The sequence below is a fragment of the Rhizopus microsporus genome, assembly GCF_002708625.1.
Source record: "Rhizopus microsporus ATCC 52813 unplaced genomic scaffold scaffold_9, whole genome shotgun sequence".
NCBI lineage: Eukaryota > Fungi > Mucoromycota > Mucoromycetes > Mucorales > Rhizopodaceae > Rhizopus > Rhizopus microsporus.
The window spans coordinates 102,422-113,559 of NW_019671924.1; the positions used below are offsets into that span (position 1 = coordinate 102,422).

The 11,138-nt window shown below is 35.4% G+C and overlaps 6 protein-coding genes across 6 annotated transcripts in view; 2 read left to right on the top strand and 4 right to left on the bottom strand.

Annotated features, from left to right (window-relative positions):
* Positions 1 to 984, top strand: part of RHIMIDRAFT_251791 (uncharacterized protein) — a gene marked incomplete at both ends in the record, with an annotated part of 2,239 nt that extends 1,255 nt beyond the window's left edge. Inside the window, 2 exons of the mRNA XM_023610884.1 lie at positions 72 to 527; positions 580 to 984. Coding sequence (XP_023465689.1) covers positions 72 to 527; positions 580 to 984 — 861 coding nt within the window. The remainder of the gene's footprint in view (positions 1 to 71; positions 528 to 579) is intronic.
* Positions 833 to 2,199, bottom strand: RHIMIDRAFT_138593 (yeats-domain-containing protein). The gene is made up of 4 exons (XM_023605658.1): positions 2,095 to 2,199; positions 1,826 to 2,030; positions 1,230 to 1,775; positions 833 to 1,173 (listed from the first exon to the last, which is right to left on the bottom strand). The coding sequence occupies exons 1-4, from the start codon at positions 2,104 to 2,106 to the stop codon at positions 1,031 to 1,033; spliced, it is 906 nt and encodes a 301-aa protein (XP_023465690.1). The 5' UTR covers positions 2,107 to 2,199; the 3' UTR covers positions 833 to 1,030.
* RHIMIDRAFT_138553 (uncharacterized protein) lies at positions 1,903 to 4,016 on the bottom strand. Its single transcript, XM_023605657.1, has 9 exons — positions 3,763 to 4,016; positions 3,454 to 3,706; positions 3,319 to 3,403; positions 3,039 to 3,265; positions 2,921 to 2,991; positions 2,686 to 2,864; positions 2,186 to 2,631; positions 2,104 to 2,116; positions 1,903 to 2,030 (listed from the first exon to the last, which is right to left on the bottom strand). The coding sequence occupies exons 2-7, from the start codon at positions 3,625 to 3,627 to the stop codon at positions 2,294 to 2,296; spliced, it is 1,074 nt and encodes a 357-aa protein (XP_023465691.1). The 5' UTR covers positions 3,628 to 3,706; positions 3,763 to 4,016; the 3' UTR covers positions 1,903 to 2,030; positions 2,104 to 2,116; positions 2,186 to 2,293.
* Positions 4,017 to 6,536: 2,520 nt separating this feature from the next.
* On the bottom strand, positions 6,537 to 7,506 carry RHIMIDRAFT_313544 (B-cell receptor-associated 31-like protein). The gene is made up of 7 exons (XM_023614867.1): positions 7,434 to 7,506; positions 7,350 to 7,373; positions 7,239 to 7,298; positions 7,120 to 7,180; positions 6,909 to 7,068; positions 6,786 to 6,861; positions 6,537 to 6,733 (listed from the first exon to the last, which is right to left on the bottom strand). Exons 1-7 carry the CDS (start codon positions 7,476 to 7,478, stop codon positions 6,614 to 6,616), a joined length of 546 nt encoding a protein of 181 aa, XP_023465692.1. The 5' UTR covers positions 7,479 to 7,506; the 3' UTR covers positions 6,537 to 6,613.
* Positions 7,507 to 8,396: 890 nt separating this feature from the next.
* On the top strand, positions 8,397 to 8,631 carry RHIMIDRAFT_283748 (uncharacterized protein). The gene has a single exon (XM_023613147.1). It carries the CDS (start codon positions 8,407 to 8,409, stop codon positions 8,560 to 8,562), a length of 156 nt encoding a protein of 51 aa, XP_023465693.1. The 5' UTR covers positions 8,397 to 8,406; the 3' UTR covers positions 8,563 to 8,631.
* Positions 8,632 to 9,031: 400 nt separating this feature from the next.
* Positions 9,032 to 9,504, bottom strand: RHIMIDRAFT_283749 (uncharacterized protein). Its single transcript, XM_023613148.1, has one exon. The coding sequence runs from the start codon at positions 9,379 to 9,381 to the stop codon at positions 9,199 to 9,201; it is 183 nt and encodes a 60-aa protein (XP_023465694.1). The 5' UTR covers positions 9,382 to 9,504; the 3' UTR covers positions 9,032 to 9,198.
* Positions 9,505 to 11,138: the final 1,634 nt, after the last annotated feature.

Below are 11,138 nucleotides of genomic sequence, written 5' to 3' on the forward strand. Positions count from 1 at the left end.
AGGCTCGTGTGGATGTCAATTTGAATTATGCTAGTAGTAACAGTAGTAGTACCAGTGGACATAATCAACAGCAAACAAGCAGTAAGATCAGATTAATAGAAGATGATTTCCCAAGCATCAATGGTAGCACCACAGCTGTGCCATTAGTCACCCATAGAATGCAGTCTCTTCAGCTCATTGGCCGAGAAGAATGGCCAAGTCTTGGTGAAGGTAGATCCTCACCTTCATCTTCGGCCACCACTCCCGAGCCGAGCAAACCGACGATTATATCACGCCAAGCAGCTGCCTTAGACCGAGTAGCTGATACTCTTAGAAACTTAGATAAAATGCTACAATTTAGAAAGTATATCAATCAATATACAAAAGAAATGACATTGACAAGCGAGGCCTTTGTTGATTCTGTACATGAGCTTTGTAACAAAGATATGAAGTTGACTAGTAAAGTGCTAGAACATACAAAAGACATGATCGATCATGACCTACAAAAAGCAGATTTGGAGCGTGTCTGGAACCATAAAAAGAACCCGGTATGGTTAATAAACCTATACGAAATGCTAGCTTACACCTCTGTTGCTATAGAGTGCAGCACCTCAAGTACTCACAGTGAACCCAAGGAAACCCAAGGTATCCAATAAAGGTGTATGGGGTAAAGTAGCCTTAGCAGCAAGAGACGCCGGTGCATTCCCACCCTTGCCAACCACTCGATTGACTCAACCTTCACCATGGAGTTCATCAGCAGCGAGTTCGCGTACAGGATCAGAACAAAATCTGCAGGACCTTTTTCCAGCACTACCCACATCTTCAACACATTCATCTAGAAGAGCCGATATTAACGCTATGCTTCGAAAAAAGAATGATAACCGTTGGAGCAACGAGCCTTATTCTTCTACGCTAAGCACAGACACAGACTCACAAGATGAAAGTGATAGTAAACAAAAGAAGAAAAAGAAAGGAAAACAGGTTTTATTCCGTGTTGGTTTATAATAGAACGAAAAAAAAAAAGGCTATTTACATAAATAAAAGGTTGAATTTAATCATCCAGGAATACAGTATTAGCTTGGACTAGTGAAAATGGGGATAAAGCCGCTGAAGACTTTGATTTCTTCTCTGTAATATCCCATAACTGTGTTATCAGGTCTGGTCCCAAAGAATAAAGATCGACCACAAACTTTTCTATAAGCTTTTTTGGTCAAACACGTTTTTTTTTCTCTTGCAACATTGAAACTTACCATCATTTTCTTCCAATATGTGATTCTTTAGGATTGACCCTACTTCCTCTGTCTGCTCACTTGTGAGAGTCATCAGCCGTTTAGCCAGCTTGCTCATGTCTATATGCTCGGGCACACCCCACGCCCTTCTGGTATGTTCATCTAGCTGCGCAGAATGAATCGGATCAATTGAATCCACGTCTTTTTCTTCAAGCACATCATCGACAATAGTAGAGACAGATGTGTCCTGCACACTTTTATAATCCGAGGTATCATCATATAGGGTCTTGGCCTTTGCCAGTGACGGACTCGTTCGTCGTTTCTTTGCTGTCCCTGTCGTCGGTTCAGAATCTGAGGGCGCAAACTCGAGCGCGAGCACTCCGAGGAGCGGCATAGGAGGATTATAAAAGGTTATTCGATGTAGAATGGCGTATGAAGGTTCGCGAAAGTGTAGATCAAAAAAGATATTCTCCGGTTCTGCCCAATCGTTCTTGAAGTATAATATCACTCGCATATCAAACTCACCCCAACCCTTCTCTTGTAATAAATAGGGCTCTCTAGAAAATGCTAATAATAGGGTTTACCACGACTGTCACTTTGACATATGAGTTTCTTACATCGAATCGGGTTATCAAAGGTAGGATGAAGAACATATTCTACATGATCTAACAGATGAGATAATTTGCCCTTTCTCTCTCTCTGATGGTCCACTGCTACTAATCTAATTTTCCAACTTCTCCAAGGGTGACTGTCAGGTGCTCTAGCACTGCCCTTGATTATGTTGTTTTGACATATAATCTTTATTTCTTGCGAGATTTCATTCTACATTAATGAGTGTGTTTAGCAAACAATTTTTCTATAAATGTGTGCGTTTATAAACATTTACTGACATTACCATGTGTCTTTTCCTTTTTTATATGGAAGCAAATATAAACAAGAATAAATTTCAAGAGAAAAGAACGTAAAACATAACTTACACACCTTCTTCTTCTCTCTTCTCTCTTTTACTTTTTTTTTACTGTCTCCGTTTTAGGGAAAAAAGGGATAAAAATAAAAGACAGCATCCAAGTCACACAAAGAGTTTATTACATGATGAATTGGCCAATGTGTTCTCCCATGTTCACCTTGGTCTCTACGGACTGTTTGGAATGATCCAAGATGTCATCATCCCATTCGATAGTGTCTTTTGGGAATATGACAATCACGGTGGATCCACCATATTGGAAGTATCCCATCTCTTCACCCTTTTCCAATGTCTTTTCACCTTGATCTAATGAAGCATTCGTAAAGACGACGGAGCCGACCAGGAGAGCACCAATGCAAACAATAGCATAAGTGAATCCCAAAGGACTTTCAACAGTGACTACACAGCGATGATTTTCGGTAAAGACATCGACAGTAGATTCGACGACACAAGGATTGACTATATTGGAAAACATGAGTCTTATTCAATTTTTTTCTTCTTTTTTTTCTTTACCTGTGTAATAAGTTCCTTCAATTGATTGAATACTCTTGATGGTACCCTTAGCAGGCATGTGAAATCGATGATAGTCTTGAGGAGCCAATCGGAAAATCGCAAGGGATCCACCATCCAACTTGTCAGCCAAATCATTGTTCTGTAAGAGGTTTGGCAAATTAAAGTTACGGCCTTTGATCCTAAAAGAAGGAATAAGAAATACGCGTACATTCTATGATATTTTATATTTGTGTACCATAGTTCAGTGGCATCACTAACAGAATTAAATACGTTCAATCTACAATCCGCTGATGAAACAACTACTGACTAATATTGATGTTATAATGTGTATCGAGCCTCCCTTTTATCTTTACCTCGTCCTCAGGGCTATCGATTGGACGCTTTTCAGGACGAATGGCGCGAGTGAAGAAATCATTAAAGCTCTTGTACTCACCAATACCCAAGACGTACTCACTCATGTCGATGTGGTAATGCTGAACAAAGCTAGCTATCTGCCCAACAGATTCTGGCTTATTAAAGTAGATGCCTTGTCTTATACTTTCCTTCGTAAAGAGTTCATGCATAAGATTGGTACCAACAACTAAGCCTCCCTTCTGAGTATATACCATCAAATGATCAAAACTAAAAAATTACCTTTGCCTCGGTAATAGCCACCAAAAAGTAAATGCATACCAATTCGGGTATAAATAGGCATTTCTTCATAATGATATTCACCCGTCTAGACCCAAATAAGTAACACACTTTTTTTTGTTTACTTTGATACTTTACTGAGCGAATGATGACAAAATTACCGTACTTTTTCTCTACAGCGACTCGAAATCCCTCAGGCACGAGATGAGAATGAATCCAGCCTGTCAACTTACGACGATACCAATGCGTTGGCACCTTTGTGCTTGTATCATGGATACCACCCTCTAATAAAATATATATAAGATACACCATTTATTATCTCTCTCTTTTTTTGTTTACCACCAATAATATGTTCAGGTGAAGTACTTTGATCGATTATTTGGCTAAATGACTATTCACACACTTGGTTTAGAATTATGCATTCTGCAATTTTAAGATAGTCCTTACGCGCATCAACTTGACTTCATCGTCCTTTTGAATTTGCTCCTCGATATCATTGTGCTTAGGTTCAAATGGCTTGGTACTTTCAAAATCTTCGGAAGTCATGGTGGATAATAGGAAAAGAAAAGAGAAAAGAAAATGGTTGCCAAGATGGGTGGGTATTAAAGCTTAAAAAGCTTTCCTTTTAGGGTGTTTAAAATATCCATTTATGGATATTTTCAACGTTGAAGGGGGGTATTACAAACAATCTATGATTTCATGATGGTTAAATATTAAAGGAAGTCAACGATATTCGGTATGAATAGCCGTAAATTTTATTAGAGATACCAAGTATAAAGCTCAAAAATTTTAAGAACTTTGGATGTCAAGCTGATGAACAAAAGTGTGAAAAAGTGGAAATATAAAGAAAAGAAAAAGGGTCTTGGATACAAACACGTCGTGATAAGCGTCACATAATCAACCTAGAAGTATATTCGGACATCTATACACACAACTGCATAGTGTTGCTGTTGTCAAAAGGAGCAGGGATAAGCGAGACACTAGTATCGATGATCCAACGTCCTTTTTCTGTTGAAAGTATCGAACAGCTAGGTTGTCGTATTTCTACATTTATATCAAAGAAGACTACACTCTTTGATGTAACATAATCAGTATATATATTTCGTACACAAGCCAAAGTCAACTTAAATATTAACATAATACCTTATATTAAGCCCACAGCACTAACTCATGGCATCTGTAGGTTGCAGTAGTTGATGACGCGTCCTATTTGTACAGTTCACAAGATGTAATTGGTTGACAACATTTATTCTTGCATGTAGAGATCAATTTCCTTTTTGCCATAAATCTCTTTCTTTTCTTTTTTCATCTTACCACATTCTTATGTTTCTGAGGTGAAACCATTTATTCATTGACAATATCACAATTTTCAACTGCAAATACAATTCTAATAGGAGAAGATTAAAAAAAATTCTAAGAATCCAAGCTTTGTTTTGCAACTAAACAAAGCAAAAAGAAATTTTGCGAAAATCTTAAAAGTAACAGTAATCAGATTTTAGTTTGCGCAGAAGAAAGGAATTCTGCTTCTACAACAAATACAAAGAGATTTGGAACATGATAATGAAGAAGAAGAACAGAGCAACTTTACATACACCATGGAAGGTGCTCAATTCATTGAGAATTCCAGCCAGCCTGGAAAAAGAAAAAAGAATGGAAAGATATTTACAACGAAGGGAAAGTAAATGGTTTCTTTAAGTCATATAAATCATCCAGTAGTCTAAAACCGTCGTATTACAATATTCAACGATGAAAGAAGCAATAATAATAATAATTTTATTACAGGAATAAAAGTTTTCCTTTTTTCTTTTTTTGCTTGTTTCAGCTTCATACGTCAAGCATATAGTTTGAGTCTCCAAATTGTGCGAAAAGGGAAGTATTTTGTTTGGATTAGGTATGAACTGACATAATGTAGTAAGTAAGGGTGTAATCTAAGACTGTCTAGTGAAATTTTCACGTGATTGATCTGCTTCTTTGTTGATAGTACTTGCCAATATAAAACTAGAATAAACAGAAATAATAGTATTTCTCTTTTATTTCTTTCTTCTTGAAAACAAACAAAACAAGTCGGTAACTTTATAAAGCCATGCTTAGCACGGCACCACATTCAAAAGATTTGTTAGAAGGCATCATAGGTAATGGATAGAGGTAGCGCCCGTAGAATTAATCTAACTTCTGGTGTATTTTCTGGTGCATGTAGTGTTACTCTGGACAATATCATGAGTGTCATTCCAGCACATCATTCCCTCATAAAGTAACTTAAAGCGGATGGAAATATTATTGTGAGGTACTGCAGAAAATCAACTGCACCAAGTGCCAATCGTATAATGTTATTGCAAAAAGTAGTTAATCTTCTCTATAAAAGATTACTTGTTGGCAAAGTGTTTATCTCTCCCTGTAGTGGTGCAAAACAAGCATTTCAAAAATGTGACCTAACTGCCAATGATATCCTGTCAGAATTAATCAATGTCGAAGGAAATACTCAAGATAAAAAGAATGACAAAAAAGATAGGCAAATATTGAAAAATTAAACAGATTTCTTGAGTTTCATTAAGAATAAGAACATTTGCGTGGTTGAGGTTGATTACGCCGGGTTCACCACAAATATGACTGATCTGAAGCATATCTTAAGGTAATACAAATTGTATGAATTCTAGATAGAAACTAACAAACGATTTTGTAGGGAGCACCCCGACATAAAAAAAGTAATTGTAGGCATTTTTCTACGAAAATAAGTTCAAGGTGTTTGACAATGAACAATTGCTAAACAATGTAGATGATCTGAAGCTGTTTAACTGCCGTCCTGGTCCCAAGCAGCGGACGAAATAAAGTGTTGAAATATTTATAGCTTTTAAATGGGTTTTTCTACACAATATTGATAGCTTTATTTATGGTTGGCTAATATGCTATGAATTTTGATAACTATAATAGACATAATATATACTTTTTTTTTTGTAATTCCTTGTAACGTTTTAAAAGGATGTAGAAAAACCAAGGAATACAGCATAAACATGAATAACAATGCTGCCGAAAAAACGACAGAGGATGTGGTTATAGGCTTTCTTACCGCGCTTTATTCAGAAAAACATTAAAAAAATTCTTGTAATCTATACTCTTTACATCTTTCTATGCGTACTTCTTGGATGAGGAAGCCATGGTAGCTAGAAAAGCTTTCTATACCAGAGCTGGGTAGCTACCACATCCGAGGTCGGATTGGAGGCAGCGGCAATTGTGGTAGACACGACCCACAGTTATATTAAAATTCAGTTATCTTTTAGGTTAACAAGATTTAATACTTTATTTAAATATCCTTTCTGTTCTCTTCAGGCTGCTCAACAGGTTCTAGTTTAGTAACTCTGTCCTTGATAGGCTCAGTATCCATTTCACGAACCGCCCGCTTCACATCAGGATCATTTGAAAGCTATTGAAAATAAGTAAACCTAATAATACTTTTTTTTTTTTTGTTGTCTTACAGCAGCTCTTAATTCAAGACATTCATCTTCCAATCTGATATATTCAAGGTTCATGGTCTTGATTGTGTTGAGGATACTATAATCTTTTAGAAAAAAAGTGAAATCCATGACGCAATTACTTACAGTAATAGCAGCATAGTAAAACCTGTGAGATAGAGGTTTCTTTGCGCGTAAAACTTCTTGGCTGCTTGATTAACTTGCGCCCTAAAATCTGATGTTCCAGGTGTCACATTTTCTTCTTCATGGACTACTTCATAAAATGCTCTAAGGGTATTCACAGAATCTAATGGCACGTATTGGTATACCATCTTCTTAACATGCTATTACTCCTTACCAATGAAGAGAACAAAGATGAAGCCAAAGACTATTTTAAGAATATAACTTGCGTGTGCAACCTATTATGAGTATGCCAGTTAAGTCTCTTTGTTTCTCTTTAGAATATCAATTTATTACAGTGGGTGAAGTGGCCAACCATCTAAACACGGGTTTCTTCCATCTTGTAGAAATAGGAAGCTGATCAAAAGGTTTAGTCTTTATTCTCTCCATATTATTGCACTACTTTACCATCAACAAAAAGAAAGTAAAGATCTATAAATTTATGCATGCATATATCAGTAATCAGTAAATTAACTCTATCGCTTTGTTTACCTCAGCTATTAAAATAGCAAACACGATAGTATAATATAATGTCATGGTTGAAAAAAGTTACAAGAGTAAAAAGAAGAAAAGTACGTAAAGCATTGAAATTTATAAAAAGCATAAATGAACATTGAGCATCATTTTACGTCATATTGACCGTGTCATTACCATATTTGGTTATTTGTACGCGTTTTAGCTACTGCTTATTCTGAATACGTAATCGCAAGCGTCTTTTTTATACACGAAATGATTTTGTTGGTTAGAAGAAATGCATATCTTGTTATAAAAAGGGAAAAAATTGACGTTGGATCGATGTATTTCTTCAGTTGCACTCCGTTTCCATTTAGAGTTTTCTGATGAAACCCACCAAGATTAACATGGGTCACTTTGACATGTATGATTGATGTCAAGAGTATGCATTTTTGCATAGTTGCTTACCTTTAGGAGTATATCTTTGAATTAATTATGTACACAAACCAAAGCTGATCTACTCCATACTTGCTTTTCCTTACATCATGGTTCATAGTTGATATAGATAGACTATCTTGTAGTGCTTCTTATTCATATGATTCAGTGATTTAGAGTTCTATGCCTTTGTCAATATGAACATGCATGTAGCTTGTAAGAGCAAATTTGATGTACCTCAATTCCCAAGAAAAAACAGCTAGAACATTATTTTTTTGCGGATGATTTTTTCTTATTTTGCGGGTAGTGTTTTTACTTTTTATAATTGAAGCATCGGCTTCGAGAGCTAAGCACCTATTGAATAAGAATGTCTTATCCAATTTACACTGTATTTCAACATCCCCAGCTTTTCTATATTCTCTCTTTCTCTTCTTGGAACCGATAACCTTTTTCTGAACAGCCTTCGGTTTAAGCAAGGTTAAATTGATTACTCCTTTTTCACAGATAGCACCAATTATGGTCACGATGATGCCTCTGTTCGAAGGAAGCAATACCTTGACACGAAGTTTCTATAAATATGCACGCTGAAACCTGCTTCATCGATGGAATCGCGGCTACTTTCCTAATCCTAATTTCATCTGCTTTCCATTCTAAAACTTTCTTCTTGCGTAGTTTGAAATTGTTAAAAGTTAATCTTGTAGATGAGTCGCCAAAGTTGGTGAAGGAGATTTGATTCAGAGTAATCGTTTAGTACCAAGCTTTGATGATAAAGGAACAGCTCGAAAACTCCAATCATACTTTCTTTGATCCAATTCTTTTCAAACTTCTTGATTGGATGGTGCTTCATATTATCTGCGAATTCATACAGATCGAGTCCATTTTGCCACTCCTTGTCGTATAAGTTCAAATAGGATTGAAGTTCTTCAGGAACACTCTTCAAAAGCTTGATGTTGAATGATTTAATCCTTTCAAACCTGCTCATCAGGATCTATTATCATGGAGTGAATGGGATGTTCATAAGATGAAAGTTCTGCAGTGTTTTCATCTTATGGCCTACGACAATATCGGTATACAAGACCCATAAATCGTGTTTGGCCGTATTATCATAAATGACTATTGTACGGTCTTTTTCTGTTTTTGAAAGTTTGTAGTTTGAATTGTTGTTGCATTTATGTGCTTATATAGTTGTAAAATAGTGAAGAGTCAATTGACAGCATTTGCTGTTTTATTCGGAAAAAAAAAGCGATTAAATGAGGGCACGACCCGAATATATACGAGGGATGACGACTACAGATATCTGACGTCTTATATTAGTAGATGATGAATAAATAAAAAATGTGATACATGATCTATATAAACACGACAATTACTAGATTCTGTGGAAGATTTGTAGGATTATCAACGCTTCGTGGATAGCTTGCCACGCATTTTCATTGAATCTGACAGTTTTGAATCCCATGTTTGTGGTTACTGCTTTCAATCGTCGCTTCCAATCGCCACGCTCACGAATCAAACCTTTTCCATCATAGTGATTTACAATGAACTCTTTCATATCAAGTACAACAGGCCAGCTCACTTCTTTTCTGTCATCAGCTAAATTTAATGACGACCAGTTAACCTCTAAACATATTGAAAAACGAGGAAAGGAACAGAGGTAATTCTGTAAGTATTGTGTACAAAAAATTTACTTTTCATATTGACATAGCTTACCATCTTTAAGTAATATATTCTCGCTCATACTGTTACTATGAGTTTTTTTTTAAAAATAAATAATAAATGCGAGTTTTTTTGTAAACAATGCTTTAGTAATAGAAAACTTTGTATATTAAGTGTATCAACAATATTAGATAGAGAGAAGTTTGATAAGAAAGAAAGCTATTCTAATAATAAAAACAGTGCGAAACGTCAAAAAAAGAGGAGGCAAGAGTTGTGTGCCTCTTATATGTCTATATATGGGCCTATAAGCTGAAATGCGGATTAGTTTTTTAACCAACTAGATAGTGTAAATATGTGTAAAGTAATGTAATATGATTAAATGGTTTTCTTAGGGGACACCATACTCCGGACTCCTTGAATTTTAATAAGGAAGTTATTATTATTTTTGGTAGTAATATTTCTTATAGGAACGCTTATTCGAATATACTTCTTAATAATTTTGACATATATAAGTAAGAGTAATCATTATTGAAAATGAATACAAGCTTATCTTAGCTAAAAGCTAATTTCTTTCTTCACATATTCAAACTGACGTCTAAGTATCATCTGCCGAATTTGGTTGTAATGTCTTATAAGAATACTAATTTCACAATACAAGAAAAAGAAGAGTACAAAAAGCATTGAAATCGTTAGGGGCAAACTACCAAAAGAAAGCAAGTCAGATGTTTTATTAAGATATCTCATAGGTCGAAGTTTAGTGCTTATATTTGCATGAAAGTTTCAGGGACACAACTACCAAATTTGGCAGATGATACTTAGACGTCAGTTTGAATATGTGAAGAAAGAAATTAGCTTTTAGCTAAGATAAGCTTGTATTCATTTTCAATAATGATTACTCTTACTTATATATGTCAAAATTATTAAGAAGTATATTCGAATAAGCGTTCCTATAAGAAATATTACTACCAAAAATAATAATAACTTCCTTATTAAAATTCAAGGAGTCCGGAGTATGGTGTCCCCTAAGAAAACCGAGAAGAGTATTTTTTATGGATGAATGAATTTAATTTATCAAGTAATAATAAAGCTCATCAAAATAAAGGGAGCAAGTGTATAAATTAAAGAAAACCGAAAAGAGTATCCGAGACTCTCTCAGCACATAGAAAGAAAGTTCGACATCAACCTTACAGGTTGTGTGGAATTATCGAATAGTTTAAGGCATCTATTGTGTTTTTTTTTCTTCATCGCCCTTGAAAATCATTTGTAATCAGCTTGTATACAATCCAATTTTCATAATACTAATTGCTACATTATTGTCTGGACTTCTCACGAATCCATCTATGGATATGCCAATGATATAAAGAAATATTTGTAGAGAAATTATTGATATCTCGGTTTGACTACAATCTATAATTACTCGTTTTACTTTCAAATTGGGATTCTCTTAATCCACGCAAACCACTCAGCAAGAGTGGTGATAGCTTCTTTATCAGTGACACAGAAACACACAAGGACACCTTTCATAGTGATTTTGTTTCTAATAGCGATGATAAGCTCGTAAGCGTCGCAATCAGAGTCAACAAGAGATTTACAGCTTTTATGTGTGTTATCAACGCACCATTCTTCGGTGTAGTCGAGTAGCTAGAGATAAAG